At 45.8% G+C, this 24735-nt stretch overlaps 1 protein-coding gene and 1 pseudogene across 1 annotated transcript; one reads left to right on the top strand and one right to left on the bottom strand.

Moving 5' to 3' along the window:
* Positions 1 to 10252: 10252 nt before the first annotated feature.
* On the top strand, positions 10253 to 14771 carry LOC136496753 (vacuolar-processing enzyme beta-isozyme 1-like; annotated as a pseudogene).
* An 82-nt stretch (positions 14772 to 14853) lies between these two features.
* LOC136496754 (plasmodesmata-located protein 8-like) lies at positions 14854 to 19696 on the bottom strand. The gene is made up of 3 exons (XM_066492516.1): positions 18632 to 19696; positions 15128 to 15229; positions 14854 to 15032 (listed from the first exon to the last, which is right to left on the bottom strand). The coding sequence occupies exons 1-3, from the start codon at positions 19380 to 19382 to the stop codon at positions 15028 to 15030; spliced, it is 858 nt and encodes a 285-aa protein (XP_066348613.1). The 5' UTR covers positions 19383 to 19696; the 3' UTR covers positions 14854 to 15027.
* Between the last annotated feature and the right edge of the window lie 5039 nt (positions 19697 to 24735).

Here is a 24735-nt window from a genome sequence, read left to right as displayed (position 1 = left end):
TGTTTGGTTTGTGAAATAGAATAAAATAATTTATTATCGATATATTTCTTACAAGCTAATAATTGGTATTATCATGAGAAATTAAGTTGTTTCACTAAATTAAAAAGATAGACCCATGATGCATCACCTTATCTAAAATAGGTTCATTTTTAAAACCAAACACTCTATTAGATCCTAAAAAATACATGAGAATGAAAACGGATGTAAACCGACCTCCTGAGAAAAACATGAATGGATTTTAATTTGAAAGCCATGATAAAAAAAATAAAATTGGGATATAAGGATATAAGCAAATACAGATGGAGAGCCCAAAAATTAAATTAAGATAAGTTGGTCTAATATTATCAAGTATGCTCGTATAAAGTCTCACAACAATACACATGCATGAAGAACGGTCTAATATTCACTTGTATGTCATGTGTGTTAAAACACTAACATGTATAATTGATGATTAGTGTGTGTATTAACATAACACAAGGACATATAATTGTTAGGCATCTATCTTATAGATTGAAAAGTTAGGCATGCACTCATCCCTACTTGATTCCATCTCATTTCCTTCTACATGTCTTCCTCTTCCTTTTCCACGACACCGAGCTCAGCCATAGCACGAGTGGCCTTAGCCATGCGCGAGCAAGGCCATGACCCATGCCTAGGTGGCCTCGTTCGACCTCTGTGAGCAGGTTGGGCAATGACTCGCTAATCGCCTATTTAGATACTCAGCCTCTATTTGCATCTCACTAGCTCTAAGACTGAACAAGTTTAAGGATCTAAATGGGTGATTGGACAACACATGCGAACAAGTTTGAGAACTACCAATGGACTTTACCCAAACGAGAATATAACCATCACAAATCATACATGTCCTAACCTTTCCACGAGTGGAGGTAGGCAAAGACTATGTAATTCCTCAACAACGTTGAATGCTAAATAAAATTTTACCCTAACCTTACTTGACCTTCGATAAAGTTGAGGAAGACATGGGCTTCAATCACTACTGGTGTGTTCGGTGCGGGCGTAGCTAGATCGGCTGTAGGCCATAAGAAAATTGGATGTTCGAGGTACAAAATTGAATTTCCAAGAACTATGGTACGTAGGAGTGATAAAAGAATCGAGCGTCGACTACCTTAAAAGTTGTCTAAAATTTCGTTGCACAATTATGGATCTCACCAAAAGTGAAGAAAATGGTGACCACCACGAATGCAAATATGGATTTGTTTTGTTGATGACTTGAAGTCTAACTTTACCACAACTAAGGTTCAGCAAAGTATGGCAACCACTAATGGGCTGTAGCAAAGTTTGACAATAAAATCTGACGCCGTACTTATGGGCTATAGCAAAGTTTAACAATAAAATGAGTCCTTTTTTATTTAAACTATGGCAAGTTCTAGTCATAAACCATAGCGCATGGCGAAACAAATTTCACAAAAACCAAACAACACGCGGATGAATAATCGCAACCACTAATAACCGGCTAAACTAACTTACGTGCATACTAGAAAACAATCCCATAACATCAATTCTTCAAACATGGTGTTGTCCAAACTTCACAATAAGAAATATACAAGCAAACTTCACAATAAGAAATATACAAGCAAAGATCAGCTCATTTACACATCAATCCCCATCATTAACATATCAAAGAACTTATATATGCCTCATATGTCAACTCAATCATACACCATGAACTTGAACAAAAATGGCACCAATAGTAATCAAGATAAGAACCAATCAATAAATAGACACCAAGATTTACGTGAAAATTCCTTACGACAAAAAACTACGAACGACAACGAGCAAGCAATCCACTGTGAAGATGAATGATATGAGAGATGGGAGCTAACAAGATTCGGGAAAGCTCCAAATCCCCACAAATTTTACTTTTCTAGTGGTGGATTTGGTAGATCAAAGCCTCACAATCTCCTATCTCGAATCCTAGCACCCCCTCAAAAAGCAAATGAGCAAGCCCCACACAAAAAAGAAATCTCAGGTAGCCCTTTTGGGATAAAATGGACACGTTGTGATAGGCCCTCCAAAGTTGTCTTTTTCATAAAAAGTTTCTATACACCTAATCAAATACTAAATTCGTTCTAAATTATAGTTCGTTTAACTTTTTTAACTTCAAGTTTCACCACTCGTCTTATTTAAAATTTTACGCAGAATATCACTTTTTTTTGTTGTGGCTTGCTTTATTAACAAAAGTTCTTCAAGAATGCCTTAAATTTGACTATGTTTGCATAATTTGTTTTAATAAGATAAGTGGTCAAACTTGAGATAAAAAAAGTCAAACAAATTATAATTTAGAACGGATGGAGTGTATAAGCAATATTTTGCATATGTAATTGCTCGAGTGAGTCTCAAATGGTGTCAATATGAGTTGCAACATCACACGACCTTTGAAACGGAGAAAAACTAAAACTTTTTAGAAGTTTGAATTTCTACAGGATTTTTTTTCTATTATGAGCGGTTTAGATCCCTTCATTTTGGATGAATTAAAATCTACGTAACGGATTAGGCTATTTGATTAGAATTTGACATTCCATAACTTTTCCAAGCTCACAAATAAGTCTATCTCAAATTCATAGGGTGGGAGATAGAAATGGATTCTATAAATTACTATGCTATAATTCTACTCTCCAACTTATAGCACACTCTTCAACTCACTTCTCTACAATAAAAATACAATATATAAGTATGTCCCTTACATACCTAACAATAAATATACAAATATATTCCATATACAACTATATTAACTTAATTAATCTATATCTAAATTATAATTATTAGGATGAATTCAATTCCAAGGATCAAACATGTCAGAGTTTTTGGAACAAAATTTCTATGAAATGAGCTATTCAATAGGACTTTTGAAGAAAGTAAGCATATAAAGTCCAACCTCATTTCTTCTTTTACTATGTCTTAGGATGCTTACTTACCATCCAAACGCCTCATTAGTTATTCTTCCTCATTCTGTTTTCTATAGAAATTTCGTGGATAGGCACGCCAATCATACGTTTTTCCTATTCCTGATTGGCGTCAACTTTGATTTCTGAGTGGCACATCCTAGGCCTTGTTTAGTTACTCTCCAAATTTCAAGTTTTTTCACTCTCTCTCCATCACATCAATTTTTAGTCACTTGCATGGAGCATTAAATATAAATAAAAAAATAACTAATTGCACAGTTTAGTTCGAAATCACGAGATAAATCTTTTGAGCTTAGTTGATCCACGATTGGACAATATTTACCAAATAAGACGAAAGTGCTACTATTCATCGGTTTGAAATTATTCACAATCTAAACAAGGCCCTACATTGAAATCTCGTCGTCGTCAATTTTGAGTTCTGAGTGGCACATGCTACTTGAATGGCAACCGTGCTCGATCTCATTTCAGTACGCGTGAAACAATCGCGTTATCCCTCCACCTTGCCTGCCGGCAACGTCTAACACCCCCTTTGGCACAGGCAGCACAAAAGCATGCCCCGCCCCGGATTGCTCGAGAAGAGACGGAAAGGTTCCATGATTTCCTGCAGCGATTCCAGACTACGATCAGAAACAGTCGGTTTCTTTGCGTCTCCCCGTCTCCCTTTCGTGGCGATAGACAAAAAGGCTAAACAGATCACGCGGGTCTCTGTCAACTCTTCGCTTTATCAGCTCAGAAATCTCGTCGAAATTAGTCAGTTGACGACGACCCGACGCGCGCATTTTCTTACGCCGAAGCATCGGAATCTTATCCTGTGCCCGCTCACTCACGCGACGGGCTCGCGTTCCAGCCTTCCAGGCGGCTCTGCTGCCTGCGGCCTGCGTGCGTTGTGAAGGCGTGAACGGCAGCTCGGCCCCCGCCCGCGCCGGCATCGCGCCGCGGCCGCCGCGCGGTGCGTTGCTGCCGCACGATGTTGGATTTATTATGGGTTAAGCCCATTTATATATTTAATAAATTAATAACTCTATGGTTTATAATTGTGGGTATTATTATTTGTATCGGATTAAAAGTTAAAAGGACGTTGACTCAACTTAAATGATTGGAAGAGATCCGTCTAATTTGAGAAGTTGAGAAACGGACAAGGACGTGCCACACGCGCGCGCGCGCCGCCGCCGGCCAGGGCTGGGCTCGGGCCGGGGCGTGGCGAGGCGAGGCAGATAAAAGAGAGACTCATTCCAGAAACACGGTTCAGTTGTTCGATAGCTTTCCTCATCTCGTAACTCTGCGCGCACGGAGGAGCGAGAGGACAGGTGCCTCCGAAGCCCTTGTCGTTCGGGATCTTGCACGGGGGATCGACAATTAGGTTTTTGGAAAGTGTCTACGCGACTGCCCAAGAGTCTTCGTCTTCTTCCCGATCACCGGCGTCTTCTTCGTCGAGGATTCTTCTCCTACAGCATGTCGACTTCGGAATCACAGACGGGAGGGTATGATCGTTTCATCTTCTCTCAGTTTGTTCCCTATGTCCAGTATTACCAGTCTGTTTCTGTCAAATATATGCTCCATGTATGTGCTTTATCGTTACAGTCATGTTGCTTCATATGTAGCCTTATGCTTGTTGTAAATCTGAGATGTATATCATGCCAGTTTCTCTCTGTTATGATTTATGAATCAAGTTCACATGTTTCTGTTTTTTATATGTTTCATATGACACATGATCTAGCATGTATTTTCATCATGGAGATAATTGATATCATGATTTCAATGATTAATATTTCTTTATATGTTATCATCATGCTGTTAAATTATGGAATTAAAATGACATAGAAATTGCCTATTATTCTAACAATCCAAAAACCTAATTAGAGGTATTTTTCTATCAGAGGTTTTGCTGCTGTGTTAAAGCCTGATCCTTTTGATGGTAAAAACTTCTTGATTTGAAAAGCTAAGATGAAATTATGGCTCACTGCAATGTCATGTTATCACATCTCTGATGGCAAACCTACTAACTTGCCTCCTGAGGATGAGGCTAAGTTTAAGGCTGATGACAACCTCTTTCGAGGTGCAGTGATTAGCGCACTTGATCTAAAATTTCAGAAAAAGCTATATCATCCTTCCTACAGGGAAAGAGCTGTGGGATGCACTTGTGGAAAAGTTTGGAGTTACCGATGCTGGTAGCGAGCTGTATCTCATGGAGCAGTTGTACGACTACAAGATGGTTGAGAACCGATCTGTAGTGGAACAGGCTTATGAGATTCAGGCACTAGCTAAGGAACTTGAGCTTTTTCCATGTGTCTTACCTGACAAGTTTGTGGCTGGCGATATAATCGCCAAGTTACCACTTTCTTACAAGGACTTTGCTACCTCACTCAAACATAAGAGACATGAGTTCAATGTTGAAGAGCTCATTAGTACTCTTGATGTTGAGGAGAGAGCAAGAGCAAAAGACAATGGAAAGAGTGTTGAGACCTCTACTGCTAATGTGGTACAGAAGAAAAACTCTAGATTCCGCAAGTATAAAAAGAAGAAAAACCAGAACAAGCAAGAGAACATAACTAAGCCTGTTCAAACAACACAGTTTAAAAAGAAGAACAACAACAAGAGAGATGGAGGCTACTTTGTTTGTGGCAGTGAACAGCACTGGGCAAGTGAGTGTCCTAAGCGCAAGTTCAAGCAAGAAAAGAAATCAGCAAATGTTGTCACTGCTGATACTGGAGAAGGAGCAACTGGGTATGGTAATTCTTTACCATTTGTTCTTTCAGTATGTAATTCACCTGAGTGGTGGATGGATAGTGGTGCAAATATTCATGTGTGTGTTGATGTTTCTCTGTTTTTTTCCTACCAGGTCGAGAGGTCTGGCGCCTTGTTGATGGGAAATGGGTCGCGTGCTCATGTTCTTGGTGTTGGTACGGTCATTCTGAAGTTTACTTCAAGAAAGACGGTGCCATTGAAGAGCGTGCAGCATGTGCCCTCCATCAAGAAGAATCTTGTTAGTGCGTCTATGCTATGTCGAGATGGCTACAAAATTATTCTAGAGTCGAATAAATGTGTTGTGTCGAAACATGGTTCCTTTGTTGGTAAAGGATATGATTGCGGAGGCTTGTTCCGCTTATCACTGCATGATGTGTGTAATAAAATAGTGAATTGTGTTAATATTTCTGATGAGTCGGATTTATGGCATTCACGTTTCTGTCATGCAAGTTTTGGCTGTCTTATGCGGTTAGCAAATCTAAATTTAATTTCTAAATTCAATTTGGTCAAAAAGTCTAAGTGCCATGTATGTGTTGGAATCAAAACAACCCCGCAAGCCTCACAAGGCTGCTGAGGCGAGGAATTTAGCACCTCTAGAACTTGTCCATTCTGATTTGTGCGAAATGAATGGAATTTTGACTAAAGGCAGTAAAAGATACTTCCTCACGTTTATAGATGACTCCACCAGATTTTACTATATGTATCTCTTAAAAACAAAAGATGAAGCGTTTAATTATTTTAAGACCTATAAAGCTGAAGTTGAGAACCAACTTGAGAGGAAAATAAAGCGGTTAAGGTCCGATCGAGGTGGAGAATATTTCTCTAATGTTTTCGATGAGTTTTGTGTGGAACATGGTATTGTTTATGAGAGGACACCGCCATTCTCACCACAATCCAATGGGATTGCTGAAAGGAAAAACTGCACTCTAACAGAGTTAGTGAATGCCATGTTGAGTACAGCGGGATTATCTAAGGAATGGTGGGGTGAGACGATTTTGACAGCATGTCATGCCCTGAACAGAGTTCCAACAAAGAACAAAGAGATCACACCATTTGAGGAATGGGAAAGAAGAAGATTAAATCTCTCATATTTGCGCACTTGAGGTTGCCTGGCTAAAGTAAACGTGTCAATCAACAAAAAGCGTAAACTTGGGCCTAAAACTGTTGATTGTATTTTCCTTGGTTATGCATTTCACAGTGTTGGTTATATGTTCTTAATTATAAAATCTGAACTTCCTGATATGTATGTTGATACAATCATGGAATCTAGATACGCTACATTCTTTGAGAATGAATTTCCAATGAAGAATACACCTAGTGAAACAAGTCATGAGACTATAATTTCCCATAAACACGAACTGTCTATTCCAACAAATCATGCTAAAGATTCCCATGTGCACATCCTGAGGAGGATGACACTATAGTCACTCGAAAGAGCAAGAAACAGAGGGTTGCAAAATCCTTTGGTAATGACTATTTAGTGTACCTTGTGGAAGACATACCAACCACCATTAGAGAGGCATATTTTTCTCCTAATGCTGACTTGTGGAAGGAAGCAGTAAGGAGTGAGATGGATTCTATTATGTCTAATGGAACTTGGAAAGTCGTTGACCGTCCTTATGGTTGTCAACCTATAGGTAGCAAATGGATTTTCAAGAAAAAGCTTAGGCCTAATGGTATAATTGAGAGGTACAAGGCAAAGCTTGTGGCCAAAGGATACACCCAAAAAGAGGGTGAAGATTTCTTTGACACCTATTCACCAGTTGCTCGATTAACTACAATTCGCACCTTAATTGCCGTGGCTGCCTCTTATGGTCTTATCATTCATCAGATGGATGTTAAGACAGCTTTCCTGAATAGAGAGTTAGAAAAGAAAATCTATATGGATCAGTCAGAAGGGTTCATTGCGGATGGTCAAGAGAACAAGGTGTGCAGGTTGTTAAAATCATTATATGGCCTAAAACAAGCACCAAAGCAATGGCATGAAAGGTTTGATAATACTTTAACATCTAACAGTTCTCTGTGAATGAAGCTGACACGTGTGTGTATTATCGATATGGTGGGAGTGAAGTTGTTATGCTGTGCCTATATGTTGAATGACATCCTGATCTTTGGATCAAATCTCAATGTGATTATGGAAGTAAAGAAACTTCTGTCGAGCAATTTTGAAATGAAAGATTTGGGAGAAGCTAATGTTACTTTAAACATCAAGCTTATTAGAGAAGGTGATGGTGGGGTAACTCTGTTACAGTCCCACTATGTGGAAAAGGTATTAAGTCGCTTTGGTTTTCGTGACTGTGATCCTGCTCCCATGTCTTATGATCCTAGCGTGCTATTGAGAAAAAAATCGAAGAATAGCAAGGGATCAACTGACATACTCCCAGATCATTGGCTCACTCATGTACCTTACGAGTGCGACAAGGCCTGACATCTCATATGCTGTGAGCAAGCTGAGCTGATTTGTGTCAAACTCGGGAGATGATCACTGGCGTGCTCTTGAGAGAGTGTTGCGTTATCTAAAAGGTACTATGACTTATGGTATTCATTATACTAGACATCCAAAAGTGCTGGAAGGCTATTGTGATGCCAACTGGATTTCTGATACTGATGAGCTGTATGCCACGAGCGGATATGTGTTTTTGCTTGCAGGTGGCGCTGCTTTCCTGGAAGTCTTGCAAGCAGACTATCTTAACGAAGTCTACAATAAAAGCAGAACTCGCTGCATTGGACACTGCTAGAGCTAAGGCCGAGTGGCTTCGTGATTTCCTATTGGATTTACCGGTAGTTGAAAAATCGATACCGGCTATTTCAATGAACTGTGACAACCAGACTGTGATTACAAAGGTCAACAGTTTCAGGAATAACATGAAGTCCACAAGGCATGTTAAAAGAAGATTAAAGACTGTCAGAAAGTTAAAAATCTCTGGAGTTATAACGTTGGACTATGTTCACACGTCGAATAATCTGGCAGATCAATTCACTAAAGGACTGTCACAAAATATAATAGAAAGTGCATCGAGAGAGATGGGTATGAGACCCATGTGAAAGTCTACTGTAGTGGTAACCTGCTCTTTGTGATCGGAGATCCCGTGAAGTAGAGTGGTGAAACAAGCTATAAGTAGATTGAGAGGAAAGTTCCCTATGAACCTATCTCTGATGCATATCTTTCTTTCTATAAGACAGGATGGTATTTACCTTAATGTATTTGGAAAGTCTAATAAAGATGAGATGTCCTACAGAACATCTTTTGAGAAGTACACCTATATGAGTCAGACTACTGGTCACAGTCTATGGAACCTGGGTTATCCCTAAACACTCATGAAAGGCATAGAAGTGTGGCTTATATGCTTCAAACAGCGGGGATGCTTGTTGCAACCTAGTATCAGCAAAGAACTTGAGTGAATCTCACCTCACACAAAACTGTCAATTCAAGGCATAGTCCATTGTTCAGTTGTGACTGAGTGAAACTCTTGTTCTAGATGGATGTTCAACTTAACAGTCTCCATCGAAACACTGGTATATCAAAGAATTATGATTCTGGAACTATACAGTTACAAACCCTAGAGTTTGGTGGGGATTGTTGGATTTATTATGGGCTAGGCCCATTTATATATCTAATAAATCAATAACTCTATGGCTTGTAATTGTGGGTATTATTATTTGTATCGGATTGAAAGTTAAAAGGACATTGACTCAACTTAAATGATTGGAAGAGATCCGTCTAATTTGAGAAGTTGAGAAACGGACAAGAGCGTGCCATACGCGCACGCGCACCGCCGCCGCCGCCACCGGCCGGGCTCGGGCCGGGGCGTGGCGTGGCGTGGTGTGTTAATTTTTAGCACCCACTAACTCGACCTGACGCTTGATCTCCCTGAGACTCTCGATCTTTCCGGCGCATGCCTCCGAGGCTTCTCGGCTTCCCTTACGATTCTTCCATCTCTAGATAAAAGAGCGACTCATTCCTAGAAACACGGTTTCAGTTGTTCGATAGCTTTTCCTCATCTCGTAACTCTGCGCGCACGGAGGAGCGAGAGGGCAGGTGCCTCCGAAAGCCCTTGTCGTTCGGGACCTTGCACGGGGGATCGGCAATTAGGTTTTTGGGGAGCGTCTACGCGACTGCCCAAGAGTCTTCGTCTTCTTCCCGATCACCGGTGTCTTCTTCGTCGAGGATTCTTCTCCTACAGCATGTCGACTTCAGGAATCACGAACGGGAGGGATATGATCGTTTCATCTTCTCTCAGTTTGTTCTCTATATCCAGTATTACCAGTCTGTTTCTGTCAAATATATGCTCTATGTGTGTGCTTTATCGTTACAGTCATATTGCTTCATATGTAGCCTTATGCTTGTTGCAAATCTAAGATGTATATCATGCCAGTTTTTCTCTGTTATGATTTATGAATCAAGTTCACATGTTTCTGTTTTTTATATGTTTCATATGACACATGATCTAGCATGTATTTTCATCATGGAGATAATTGATATCATGATTTCAATGATTAATATTTCTTTATATGTCATCATCATGCTGTTAAATTATGGAATTAAAATGACATGAAAATTATCTATTATTTTAACACACGACACGTCACTTCGGGTCGTTTTTACAAGGCGCCCCCAGACCCAGACTCGCCGTCACCTACTACCCGCCTGCTCTCTCTGTCTGACGCGCCGCCCTTCGCTATCGGTGATGGCTGCTGCGGCGTGGCTGTGTGGACTCCTCTCGCTCCTGGCCCTCGCCGCCGCCGCCGTGGCGGCGGAGGGTGGGTGGGAGTCGCTGATACGGATGCCGACGGAGAAGGGGGGTGACGCTGCTGCTGCTTCTGCTGCTCCGGCGGTTGAGGAGGATGAAGTGGGGACGAGGTGGGCCGTGCTCGTCGCCGGCTCCTCCGGCTACGGGAACTACCGGCACCAGGTGAGCCCGCGGCGGCCTCATCTTTAAAGTGCTGTGAGGGCCTAGGGCGCAGAGACCGGAGTGCGGGGACTATATGTGAAGCACGGGATCGATTTTACCCTCCTGCGCATGCCTGTTAGCTTGATAGTGTTGCGACTTTCCGATCGATTCGATTCGAAGCGTTTCGAGTTTCGATGCTTCGAATTTGTGGGGATTCAAAGCTGATCTGCCTGATGATTGAACATGCCACACAGAAAAATGCTCCGCCGTGCTTTCTTCTGTACGACTACAGTATTTGTTTATTGTGTGTTTGCTACAGAATTTGTTGTATGAAATCATTATGACTGCTTACTTAGGGCACAATGGTACACTTGATGCTTGGCAGGCCGATGTGTGCCATGCGTACCAGATACTGCAGGAAGGGAGGAGTGAAGGAGGAGAACATTATGGTGTTCATGTATGATGATATTGCCCATAACATTCTGAACCCGAGGCCTGGGGTTATCATTAACCATCCTAAAGGTGAAAATGTCTATAATGGTGTTCCAAAGGTAAATACTTGATGTTTCTTCACTTCAATCTCAGTTTTGCACAAGTGCATGAGTAGTCTACCCTCAAAATCAAAATATGATTGCTGCTTTGTGATCATATATGGATTGGCAGCTCCAATTGCTCATGTTTTGCACCAGTTTGATCAACTTCACATTCATTGCAGGATTACACAGGTGATCAGGTCACTACTGAAAACTTCTTTGCTGTCCTTTTGGGCAATAAAAGCGCTATCACTGGAGGGAAGTAAGAAGGTGATAGACAGCAAACCTAATGACCACATCTTCATATATTACTCAGATCATGGGGGTCCTGGAGTTCTTGGTGCGTATTTTTGACTTACTAGTTACTGCATACTGGATGTTGCTCAATTGATTTCTGTATGGCACTTACTTAACTAAGCAAAATTTTAGGTATGCCAAACTTGCCATATCTGTATGCTGGCTGATTTCATCAAGGTTTTGAAAAAGAAGCATGCTTCCAATAGCTACTCAAAAATGGTATAGGTTCTTCATTTTATTTTCCACTCCAGATAAGTCCATTCTGGAATTCATACGCTTTTACATTGAATGTCAGGTTATATATGTTGAAGCATGTGAAAGTGGCAGTATCTTTGAGGGATTAATGCCTGAAGATCTAAATATTTATGTCACAACAGCCTCAAATCCAGTTGAAAATAGTTAGGGGAACATACTGCCCTGGGATGGAACCATCACCACCTCCTGAGTACACTACCTGTTTAGGTGATTTGTACAGTGTTTCTTGGATGGAAGACAGGTAAGACCATAAAACTCATTTGAGATCCATTGCTGTGCGACATTATATTATGTTAGATCAAAACAAATTCTAGCTTCTCTACACTTGTGGAAGGTATATCTTATGGAGCCTACATATTTGATATGTTGTTTTGCTATTTTTAGTTATGTAGTGTGATACAATTCCAGTTATACTAGGTGTTTTTATGCTTGGACTATTGTGTTATTGCTCATGATCAAACTGCCTTTTGTCATGATTGGTCCATTTGATCTATCATACTTGGTTTATTCTACGCAGTTAAACTTTGCATCAACACTGTTATTTGGAACCTATTCATGAATTCTTTTCTAGTTTTGTACATACATGTTTAGTACATAAGGGGGTATATGCGGTTGTTATTTAGTACAAATAATCATCCACTTTACTAGTATTTAAGGTATTGGCAGACCACAGTGTTCAGTCCTAAGTGGTAATAGCAAATACATGTAAAAAACAGTAGATAATTGAAAAGGTTGGGGAAGTATTGATTGTCAAGCAACCAGAGGACTGTTAACAAGTAAATGCATAGTGCTTTTATGCTTTACTTTTCTTTCAGTCAATATGGCGTGAATATACAAGCTTGGTAGCAAGTACTTATGACTATTATACTTACTGAGCCTGCTCTTTTGAACTGATCTGATTCTAATTGGCAGTCAAACCCACAATCTAAAGAAGGAAACCATCAAGGATCAGTATGAAGTGGTGAGTCTCAAGCACACTTCCTCCATGTTGTTTAATATCAGCTAGTCACCTGCTTTGTTAGGGGGGTGGAAACGAGAACTTAAAAAAAAAAATTGTTTGGCAGGTGAAAACAAGAACCTCAAACTCGAAATAAGTACAAAGAGGGTTCTCATGTTATGGAGTATGGTGATAAGACCTTCAAGGATGAGAAGCTTTTCCTTTATCAAGGTTTTGATCCTGCTAATGCCAACATCGCGAACATGCTGCTTTGGCCAGGCCCTAAGGGTGCAGTCAATCAAAGAGATGCTGATCTTCTCTTCATGTGGAAGAGGGTAAATCCTAACTATTCTTGCATTCTCCCTACCTCTGAACTGTTCCTCTAAAAGAACTGCAATGATATAGACTTGCGGATTATAGAAAAAAGATGGATGCCGTTCTGAGTAACATTCATGGAATATATCATGCCAAGTATGGCTATTGGTTGTTTGTTGTTTTGCATTCTTGTCCTCTACTTTGTTGAATTCAAACATGAAGTGTTGTTGCACCAGGTAAAAACATGCATAAACGATTTCTCAGATGAAACCACTGTAAATGATACTTATTTGTTGTTGAAAAGTATGATACGTTGCTTCATATATATGGCATCATTACATTGTGTTGTTACAATAATATATTTTATTTCTTGCTTTTATAACAACTCCGCCTATGGTGGGGCGCCTTTGGTGTCCCAGCATAGCAGGTCCCAAGCCCTGGTAAAGGAGGAGGGTTGTGTTAGGCGTGGCGAGCCAATGTAAAAACTTAGCCACTTAAATGGAGATGAGTTTGGGACTTAAAGGCTTTGTTGTTGTTGTTGTATTTCTTGCTTTTATAACCATCCTTATGCCTATTTCTATGGGTTAGCTGGTAGAGTTGTTTATTTCTGTTTACTTGGTTATTTTCCAGAAATTCTTCACACAAAAGATCAGGCTCTTTTTTTTTATTGTGTGTTGTTGGCAATGATACATCGGTATGCTTTAGTTTTTATGACCACTTTATTTCTTTTGTTGGAACACGCAAATTAAGTCCTTGAAGTGCTCATTTGAAAAACAAGCTGGCACATTTTATACGTATGTTTTAGAGAAATTTAGTTAATAATTGACAAGACAGTTCGAGAAAGGGGTTTTGCTTGTTCCATCACTGGCTAAAAGCTGTTGTGCTTTTTCCTCCAAGTTCACACTATCACCATTAAAAGTTGAAACTATGTGGCTTGTTTGGTATGGCTTAACAAGTCTTGTAGATGGGCTTCTTCTTAGAGAAGATAGGAGGAAGAACTAGCTTTCTAATACAATTGTGGTCTTGGTGAGAGGCTGTTGCGATAGCCACCATGTTTGAGAGGGTTAGAGCTCGTACACTTATCTTGATGTCAAGCTCACTCCTCTAATACCAAGCTGAAGTTTTACCAATCACTTGTGGTAGCCAGTAGCCTCCTTTTATTCCTGTTTCCTAATGTTCAGTTCTTCCTTTCAGTATGAGCAGTTAAATGGGGAGTCTGTAGAGAAGCTGAGGGCTCTTATAGAGATTAAAGAAACTGTTCAACATAGGAAACATCTTGACAGCAGTATTGATTTCATTGGGAGGCTTGTCTTCGGATTTGAGAAAGGGCCTTCAATGCTTGAGGCTGTTAGAACCTCGGGTCAACCATTAGTCGATGACTGGGATTGTTTGAAGAGGATGGTGAGTATACTGATTTTTCTTATCCGACTCTGACATAAGGCATGCACATGAAGTTACCTTGCTAATGCACATTCGCATTCAGTCAGTGCCCTGTTGGACTTATCTCATCTTGATTTCTTTTGCTAGGTGCGGATTTTCGAATCCCAGTGTGGCTCACTTACTCAGTATGGCATGAAGCACATGAGAGCGTTTGCAAACATTTGCAACAGCCGTATATCTGAGATGAAAATGAGGGAGTCAAGCATCTGCGCTTGCAGCAGCTACAACTCGGCGAGGTGGAGCACAATGGCTCAGGGACACAGCGCTTGATGATAAGATCAATAGCAAAGCCTCCCGAGGTCTGCTGCCCCCTGTGCCTGGGTGCGAGCTCGTATCATCTGGGGACCGTGTGAACCCATGATCACTTGTATATATCATCATGTACTTATGTTCGTACCTATGTAAAGTAATGCCAAATCTGATCTTCATCCAACTACCGAAATGATTAAGATCAGACGTGAATGCTGTTGCGATGGATGATCGCAAGTAGGCCATAATCAGTGGACCAAAAATGATGACCCAAATCAAGGTAGTGCTCCTCTGATAGCCCATATCTATTGCTAACAAAATGAGATTACATTACATGTGCTTTACGAAGCATTTTGCAGGCCATGCTAGTAGACCAATCTCTTTTCCGAGCCCATCCCTATGCCAACGTCTGAGAGTGGAAGCCCGTTCCAGTGGCCAAGCTAGCCTGCATTGAGACACCAGTTGCATGAGGTCAGTTAAGGCAAGGCCTCGATCCCGTGTGCATGATTGCACGACGCTTAGCAGGTTAGGGGGGCTTACATGTTTTTCTGAGGAACGAGATGAACACCACGAAGAGCGCCAGTCCTGCCAAGATGCCGACGATTATGGCCACAGTCCTCCCGACATCATCCTGCGAATAATCTGTGACCACAAGACAGCATCAGATCATCGGATGCAGGATTAGAATAGCATATGCAAAGTTGCGCACTTGCCCGAGTGCTCCGCCCCTCGAGGCTTTTACCGTATGCCATTTAAAAAAGTTTGAAATTACGTACCAGCCATTAAAAGAGTTAAGCTCTCACGAGTTCTATTATTCTAAACTTCTTTACTCTCCAAGCCATTCCGTCCGCTTTTCTATTTAACGGTGTCAAACAGACAGATGAAATGATCATTTTACCTTACAGTGGAGTCCGTTTGTCAGCCACCCAAGCTTTCTCTCTCTCTCTTTCCTGTGTACACGAAGGACCGAGGGAGCTCTGCACTACGGCCTGGTTCTCCGCCCTCGATGCCGTCCCGAGTGCTCGAGGTGGTGCGGACCGTAGGCTCGAACGCCAGCTTGACGAGGCCAGAGACGGTGGGGTTGGCTCCCGGCTTGGTGTGGCGGCGAGCCTCAGCGGTGCAGGAGGCCCAGGCCGAGGTCGACCGAGACGCGGTGACGTCAACGCCTAGAGCGATGAGCCCCGATTCGCGTCCCCTCAATTGGCGATCGCGCGACACGGTGAGCACGAACACGAGAAGGCATCGTGCTGCTGTCCACGCTGTTGACCCCGGTGACATCGTGTCGTTGCCAACACCATTGCCGAAGCGCATGTTAACTGCTTCACGCTGCCTTGCACCGACGTGGCCGCTGCCAAGCATCGCATCGTGCCCGACTATGCTGGCGCTACCGGTCTGGATGACCCTCCACATGCGCAGCTGCCAGCTGTGCTCGAGGCGACCATCGTCTTGCACGAGTCCTGGTAGAGCTCGCCGTAGCCACCGTCTCGCGCGCCCGGTGGAGATCACCCGCGCGTCGCGGATGCTGCCTCCCCGTGCCCTCCTCCACTGTGGCTCCTCCGCGCAGCTCAAGTACCTAATGCTCCGGCCACGTGCGGTGTACCTAGTGGACTTCGCGTGCTTTCGTACCAAACCCAACTGCCGCGTCCCGTTCGTGACGTTCTTGGAGCACTCCCGCGCGTGCCCGGGCTTCGACGAGCGCAGTGTTTGGTTCATGACGTGGCTGCTGAAGCGGTCCGGGCTCGGGAAGGAGACGATCCTGCCGTATGTGCAGCACTACATCCTGCCGTCGCGTGACCTTGAGTCCTCCCGTGCCGAGGCCGAGCTCGTCATCTTCTCCGCCATCGACGACCTGCTCGCCAAGATCGGCTACCGCGAGCACGCTCAGGGGGGGAGCTCCGCCCTAGCCGCCACGGGTGCGCGCGGCCAGGGCGCGGGCACGGGCGGGCGAGCTCCAGCCCGGCATTGGCGCGACTTGAGGCTGGCGCGCGGCGAGGAGGAAGGTGGAGCCGGGTCGCTGACAGTTTGGCTCCACTAGACAGAGAGAGAAAGAAGCAAGAGGATATGACCAGAGAATGATATTTTGGACGTTTATAGTGACCAGGCCCATATTTAAGGGCTGCTAAATGGTAAAAAACAAACATAACACACACGGAATGACTTGGAGAGCAAGAAAGTTCAGAACGATGGCACGCGTAGGAGTTCAACTTTCATAATGACTTATGTATAATTACAAACTTTTTTAATGGCACGGGGTAAAAGCCTCATGCTCCTTTGGTTTTATAGGGAATATATTCATCGGCACAGGGGGTGGTTGGCCGCCGCCGTCAAGCGTCAATCCCACAATGTGCGTGCCTATCGCGGCCGCGCAGTCCTAAACCTGATAGATATGCTTGGTGATAGGCATTTTTTGTTTAGTCTTTAGTGGCTATTGGTGGATCAGGACAATGTTTTGGATCGGTATATACGGCAAATGAAAGAGAAATCGACGGCTAGCTTACGGCTGAAAGTCCTTTGCATCTGCAGGTGACGATGCTCGATGAAGCCATGCAGGAAATACGAATCTAGCATACCCAAACGTACTCTTTTGGTCATTCTCTTTTGGATCAAGAAGTAATGCAGCTCCTTTCATTACTGTCGCTTCAAAGCATCTGCAACCTGATTAGGGCCTGTTTGGATTGCAGGTTTCTCGTAGGAACTTCAAAGGAATAGCATTCCTTTGTTTTTCTGACGTCACTGTCCGTTTGGAATGGAGGATTATAACTTCCCTTTCCTGAGGAAAGGTTTGCTTCCCATCTCAAAACGTAGGAATCAGAAAATCCACTCTGATCTCTTGGTTTCTCTTCCTATCGTGAAGTCTGAGACAAAGCGCTGACCTACAGAGAGAAGCAGCAGCCAACGCAAAGTAGATTCTTGTTCACGTGAGGTTAGGTGCTTTTAATATTTTCTAAGTATCCATATTTACCTAACATGTTACAATTCCTATGTTATAAATTTATGTGTTTCAAACAGCCTAAATTTTCTGTTCCTATCTTTTAAAATTCCGTAGTTTTTCATTTTTTATCATATTTTATTTCTGCGTTTTTTCCTATTCCCCTGTTTTGAATTTCTTCGTTCCAAACAGCTTCGTTCCAAACATACCCTTATAGTGGGTCCAGTTGTAACTGTGCCTCGCATGCGGTTCTCCTCTAGAAACTCCAGGATGATTGCATACCAAACCCCCATAATATATTGGACTGGATCGTGCTGGAGCCGCTACTGATTTGACTGATGAGGTGGAAGTGGAACAGAGAATGTTACCACCGGTCGTCATGGCGCGCGCGGCGCGGTGGTCACTTGTCAGCAGTCAAGTGATTGCTATCTTGTCTCTTTCTCCTTTGCTAATCTGGACAGCGCGTTCAAGCTGCTGTCTATAGCACGTTCGGCTGGCATAAGTCGGTTAGTAAATTGGTGGAAACTATTCGGCTGGTATTAAAGTCGGTTAGTAAATTGACAGGAACTGTTGTGAGAGAAAAATATTGTAGATTTTTAAGTAACAGGCACGATTGATCCTAGACAACTGAAAACTAAGCCGTTGGGAGCGAGCTTTCCCGTGGAATTACTCGCTTAATCGCCTTGAGTGCGAGGGCCTTGGACATTCTCGTCCTGATCGCCATCCATTGACAAGCCCATAGGGAGAAAAAGGGTGTCAGAGGACATATTCTGCACCATCTCTTTGTTACAAACGTTGGGAAGTTTACCTATCGCCTACTGGAATCAATTCCTGCTGCAACTCGAGCTGGTCACTCGGAAATTGCGATCCGTAGTAACCGCGCACTAGCAGCACTAGCAGTCGCCCTGTTCGGTTGGCTGATTCGTATCGTTGCTGGTTCGTTTATACGAGAGAAAAGTATTGACTGATTTTGATAAACAGTGTTTTTGTGAGGGGGCTGGCCAGCCCAGCCCCAGCCAGCCAGCCCAGCGATCACGGTATTGCCGTGTCGAAGCCTCAAACGCAAGGGCAAAACCGCGTACAATTTGCGTTGGAAAATACTAGTCTGTACGTACCTTGTGTCGGGCGGAAGTAGTAGCCGTTGGCCCAGTACCTGACGTAGCACTGCGCCAGGTATACGTCGGCGGCCAGCGCGGTGCCGCAGGTGCCCTTGAGCTGGCCGACCGCCTGCGCCAGGCACGCCGTGCAGTCGGCCGCCGCGAGGTCGCCCAGGCACTGCGCCACGCCCTGCACGCTGCCGGAGCTGCTCACCTTGTACCCGCCGCTGGCCCCGCCCACGCCCTGCTGCAGGTCCCCGAGCACGGCGTCCCGGTTGCTGAGGAACCCGCCGTCGCTGCTGCTGCTGGTGCTGCACTTGCGGTACACCATGGCGGCGTCGGGCGTGCCCAGGAAGTTGGTGCTGTCGTACCGCACGTAGCACCCTTCCAGCTGCAGCGACGCCGCGTACGACGCCGCGCACACCTGGCTCAGCTGCGCCAGCGCGTCCCGCACGCACGCCGCGCAGTCGGCGCCGCCCAGGTCGCCGCGGCACTGGTACAGACCGTACGCGGCCGTGCCGTTGGCACCCGCCGTGAAGCTGTTGTACCCGGCGTTGGGCGCCGCGCTGGCGATGGAGGCGAGGAGCGAGTCCAGGTTGCCCTCGAAGGGGGTGCCCGGCTGGTACTTGGACGGCGAGCAGCCGGCGTAGATGAACGTGCCCGTGGCCGCCTCGCCGACGCCCGCCGCGCTGAGCCCGATGATGATGATGGCGGCGAAAACAACCGCAGCGACGCTGGAGCGGCAAAGATGGCTGCGCGGGCGATGCATGACTGACGGAACTGCGCGCGTTCTTGCCGTGCGTCGCTGGCTGGCTGGCCCTGGGGCTGGCGAGCAGTGGCGATCGCCCGATGCTTTTCCGAGTCCTTGACTCCTTGTCTAGGCAGTGCCAGTGAGGAGAGAGGTGGTGGTGGTGGGGAGTTTACAGAATAAATGCGCGCTTTCGTTGCGCTTGGGGAAGCTGGAGGACTTGTGGTGCGCGCGCGGCCTCTCTAGAAATTTTATACGTCGGTCGAGTCGAGTCCACACGACGATTCCTGCTCGAACGGCTGGCCGGTGACTCTGGTCTGGCTCCGGTCCATCCGGGGATCATCGTCGTCAGTCAGGCGAGAGCGAGACTACACGAGGCGTAGGCACAGGGGAACGAACGGCCGTCGCTTCTCCTTCTCTGTCTCCCCAGCTGGCGAGATAAGAGTGCAGCATGGGCAGTTGCGTGGCGCGACTCCGACTGTTGTCGCAGACCGGTGACGCCTTGACATGGTAGTAGTACAACATAGCACATATGGAAGCACAAGTACATGGAACAGCAAATAAAGCGGAACTTATCGCATTAGAGAGATTTGGCGAGTTCAGATCATCATCTCATTCAAGGTCTGTCTGGGGTTTCCCTAAGCAAGCTGCTCTACTATAACATCTTTGACAGCACTGCATGCTTCGATTCCCTCTCTTCGATTAGCTTTAACAAGTCATAATCGCATTCACGAAGAACTGGATCTCCCCCGTCGGAGAGTCGACCCAATGCATATGGCACATGCCCCTCATCAAGGTGTGAGACGTCTTCGCCTTTTGAAAGAAGTAACGTGGCCTCTCTTCTTTTCTCAAGGTGAATGGCTGCTTCCTCTGGATCTTCAGGAACATAAGTGTTCCAGTCGTGCACATACTGTGCATAATATTCGAATATCTTGAACCGGTGAGCCATCTCGGCGTGGTCGCGTTGCTTCTTGAAAGCCTTGCACCAGCGTCGGGCCCATACAGCTTCATCCGACTTATAATGGCCTGTTTGTTCATCGGTTTATGGTGATCGCGACTTGCTTTCGCGTGATTCGAGGATTTGTGTGTCCGTGTATCCTGACCGATTCTGGATCGGCGACCCGGGGAGAGGATTAGTAGGCCCATCGTTGTTCGTCCGGGTGTGATCGCTTCCACGACTCATAACAGTGGCACGTACTGTGACACTAACGTCAATTATACAGGGGTTACTTCAGGGCAGCCCCAACGCAGGCTAACAGCTGCGTTAGCCTTAAATAAAAGTGCAATGCCATGTAGATAGAAAAATCTGGGACATATACTTTTCCCAACGCAATGTACTGCTCGTCTGTATAGATGGCCAACGGGCCGGGCCGGGCACGTGAAAAGCACGGCCCATAGGGGTCGGGCCGGCACGACATGTCGGGCCCCCTGGGCCGTGCCTCACAGGGCCACGGGCCTGGCCCTATGGGCCGATTTCCGTGCCGAGCCAGCTCGAGAAGCACGCCACAGCTAACAGGCCATGCTAGCCCAAGGCACACTGAGAGAGAGAGAGAGGTGCAAGGGCAGGAAGGGGCACCCGTCGCGTGCGGCGTGCCCGAGGAGAGAGGGCGCCGCCAGAGGGAGGAGAAAGCGCCGCCACCGGATCTCCGCCGCCAAATCCACTTGCACGCGGGGAGGAGGATGCTGGATCCGCCGCCGAGGACGAGCAGGGGGCTAGATCTGCCGCTGGGGATGAGGTGGGGGCCGGATCTGCTGCCGAGGACGAGGTGGGGGCCGGATCCGCCGCGGGGGACGAGGCGGGGGCCGGATCTGCCACGAGGGAGAGGTGGGGGCCGGATTCGTCGTCGAGAACGGGGTCGGGGCCAGATTCGCCGCCGGGGAGGAGGTGGGGGCGGATCCGCGCCCCCACGCGCGCCGCGCTCGCCGCCGTGGTTGGAGGGAGAGGGAGGAGGGGGCGTCGCCATGGTGGGAGCGAGGAGGGGCGCCAGCGTGGTTGGAGGGAGAGGGAGGGCCACCGAGGGAGGGAGAGAGAGTGGGGGGAGGGCGAGACCACGTGGGGTGGGACTGCACGGGCGAGCGGGGTGGGGGAGGGGACTGCACGGGAGGGAGGAGGGGCGTCGCCATGGTGGGAGCGAGGAGGGTCGCCGGCGTGGTTGGAGGGAGAGGGAGGGCCACCGAGGGAGGGAGAGAGAGAGTGGGGGAGGGGACTACATGGGCAAGCGGGGAAGGGAAGGGGGAGGGGACTGCACGGGCGACCGGAGAGGGGGCACGGGGAGGCGACAGGCCAGGCCGCTAGTGGGTCGGCTGCTCTGTAGCAGGCCGTGCCGTGCCGGGCCACGTGCCTGCCCCAGGCACGGCCTGCTCCTCCGGGCCGGGCCAGCCCGAGCCCGCTAGCCTCCGTGCCGGCCCGTGCTTGGGCCGGGCCTACGGGCTGCATGGCCAAATATACTCGTCTGTCCTCTTTGTTTTGCATGCACTGAAAAGTATCTGCTGTTTTTGTGGCATGACGTGCAGGGATTGGACGAGGCTTGGTGTGGTCCTGTTAAAATGTGCGCCAACACTCCTCTTCACTAGTGGTCTGAACTTTTTGTGAGATGGGGCTATCGCCTTCTCTGCAGATCACTCTAACGCACTGCGAGGCTGCTATACAAACCGACGTGGAGGCCGAGTGCTTATGTGTTGGTTGAGGCCACACCACAGGGTGGAGCGTTGGGGTCGGCCTCAGCAGCAAGCCGGCACTGATCCCCGGCTGTTGGTATGGTTCAATGGGAGGGATCCACCGATCCAGTGTGCTTTTCAGGGGACGACGGATTTCCATCTACTAATGTCAGAATTCTGATGGATGCACCTACTACATGCATTATCGGCAACATCGAACTTTCGAAGCGTCTAGAGCACTATGGTTTCCTTCCATTGCAGGATGACACGATCGAGCGCGGGCTTTACTGGATTCCTCGAGATAAAAAAAATACGAGCACGGAAACAAAATTCAGTCGCGCAACAGCTAGGCGGACTCGAGACCGGACTGGACTCGGAAAGCAAATTAACTGAAGAAATAATAACTTTAAATTTTATTATTTTCCAACATGTTTTTATAATAGCTTTCTAAACGATTTTGCATTGGGAATCACAACTATTTCTAACTAACTAAATCTTTTTTAATAAGTTTTCTTCTGTCCCTTACTGCTTTCTGACCTAGATTCTTTTATTTTCTTAATTTACGTATGTGTCCTAATTTACTCCGGTCCTTCAGAGAAAAAGTCTAGCTGGGAGCGGATATAGACTCTCTCTCGACTGTGGTAGCCATTGGATGGTAAACAAAGTTCCTTTTTTTTTTAAAAGGTAAAAAAGCTCTTGAGTGTTCTCACCCCTCAAACACACACGGGTACTCTGTACACAGCTTCGGGGTTTGTTTTTTTTATGAGTGGAAGCTTCGGGGTTTGGGTGTCACGAAGATAATGGACACGGTTGCCAAAAACTCAAAATCAGGGTGCGTTGGGGTCAAATGGATTACTCTCTCTATATAGCCCATCTTGGCTTATACTTCAGTCTGGGCCTTAGAAATCTTCGGCTTCATTTTTGCACGGACATGAAATCATGTTAGGGGCCCTCCACACGATTTGTGGACTTGTGGTCATGAAATAATTCTGTTGACGAGGCCCAGTATTTACTTCATATTAGGGCCAGTACATTTCCCGAAGTAAGGCCCAAAATCTGGTTTTGATGGGAAAACGTTGTGGCCCTGAAACTGCCGTGCTGGTTGGCCCAGGTCTTCGGTCCTCATTTAGCCATGCTTCCGAGTTCCGAACGAAAGCATCTGCAGCAAGCTGTTTCGAAGTGCTTGGATAGAAAATTTTGGCGGAGTTAGGACTGGAGGGCTGCAGGCTAAAATCTTCACACCCTTTCGGAGGCACTGTTGAGTTCTCATATTATGTCACAGTTTGGTGTGTCTGGGTCTGGCTCGAACTCGTTTGAGCCCTGATGGAGTCAGGCAGCTGATCGTCTTTACTCCCGAGGAATCAGCAGTATCGAGTTTCTTTGCCTAACTCCATCTTGTGTGCTAGGCTATCTTTAAGATTGAGATGTACTCCAGGATTATATATGTGGAAATCTATCGCTTTGTTCGCTTGAATTTATTAGTCCGTCTTATCAGCCATGTTAGTGTTTTTCTCCCACAAGTAAAATCTGGGAATGGATTGTGTAAATCCAAAGGCTGAAAGGGCCCCCAACTCATGGGCCTAATTTTACGGATTGCATATGGGTCATGTAAATAAAAGATGGAGTTGGATTGGATTGGCTTGTAAAAAGGTTGGGCTGTAGATATGGCCTGAGTCGTTGCACGGATCGCCTGAACAGGGTCGGCCCGAGGATGCTGGAAACGGATTCTGGCTTTGGCGTCTCCCTCGCAGAGTCGCAGTCGAGGGGCGGCGGCGGCGCAGGTTGAGGAGGAGGCGGCGGCGGCAGCAGCAGCAGCAGCAGCGATTCGGTGTCCGAGATCCTTCAATCAGCGGCATTGCTTCTCCATCCGTTGCCATCGCTTCCTCAGGGCGGCGGTAGCAGCGATTCCTCAGGCCCTATTATCATGAAAACAAATTAGGGCCAAAAGATTAGCAGCTCGCGCCAAAAATCCCTCCCACTCCAGCAACAACTCCTCATAAAGCTCCGCAAAAGCAGTAATTTCTCCCTCGTGCAGTTGTGCACTCCTCGGCGGAGGCTCCAAGTTGCGGCACGGCACCAAAATCCAGGCGGCGCAGCAGGGGCGGCGGGTGTGTCTTGCCCCGCGACTCCATCCTCTCATCGTGCGCGCAGGCATACGGTCGGAAGGCGGCGGCAGGCCGTCTCCGTTTCGCGAGTTGCGGGTTGCAGCTTTGGTCTGGTTCTTTCTTATGCTGCAGCTTATCTCCTCTCCGTTATCTGCTTATTTCCTCAGATTGGAACTTGACCATTTGTCTTTTTGTTAGCAGATCATCGTTGCACGCGTCTTCAAGAAATCCAGAGCAAAAGCTACAGGTGCAGATCTGCTTATGTTCTTTTCGTTTCTTTTATCTAAATGGATTATTTTATTTTATTTACACCTTTCTAGACTGATCTCCTTAAGAACGGATTGTTTATTTGTATTGGTCTGCTTCCATCTATGATATTGGTCAATGCTTTTATCTGCTATGATGCACACGGTTAAAATTTGTTTTCTCAGTTCTTGTACAAAGTTATCTTCATATCAGTATAAAATTTATTTTAGTATTACATGATTCCTTTCATTTATTATATCTTTTAATTTATCAATTACACACGTGTTATTCAATAAGTACTGGGTTTATTTAATTTTAATAGCTGATACACAGAGAATGGATGGTGATTTCATCACAGGTTAAAA

The sequence above is a fragment of the Miscanthus floridulus genome, chromosome 12 (genome assembly GCF_019320115.1).
Source record: "Miscanthus floridulus cultivar M001 chromosome 12, ASM1932011v1, whole genome shotgun sequence".
NCBI lineage: Eukaryota > Viridiplantae > Streptophyta > Magnoliopsida > Poales > Poaceae > Miscanthus > Miscanthus floridulus.
Note: the sequence above shows the minus strand (reverse complement) of the source record. Positions and strands in the feature narration are given on the sequence as shown.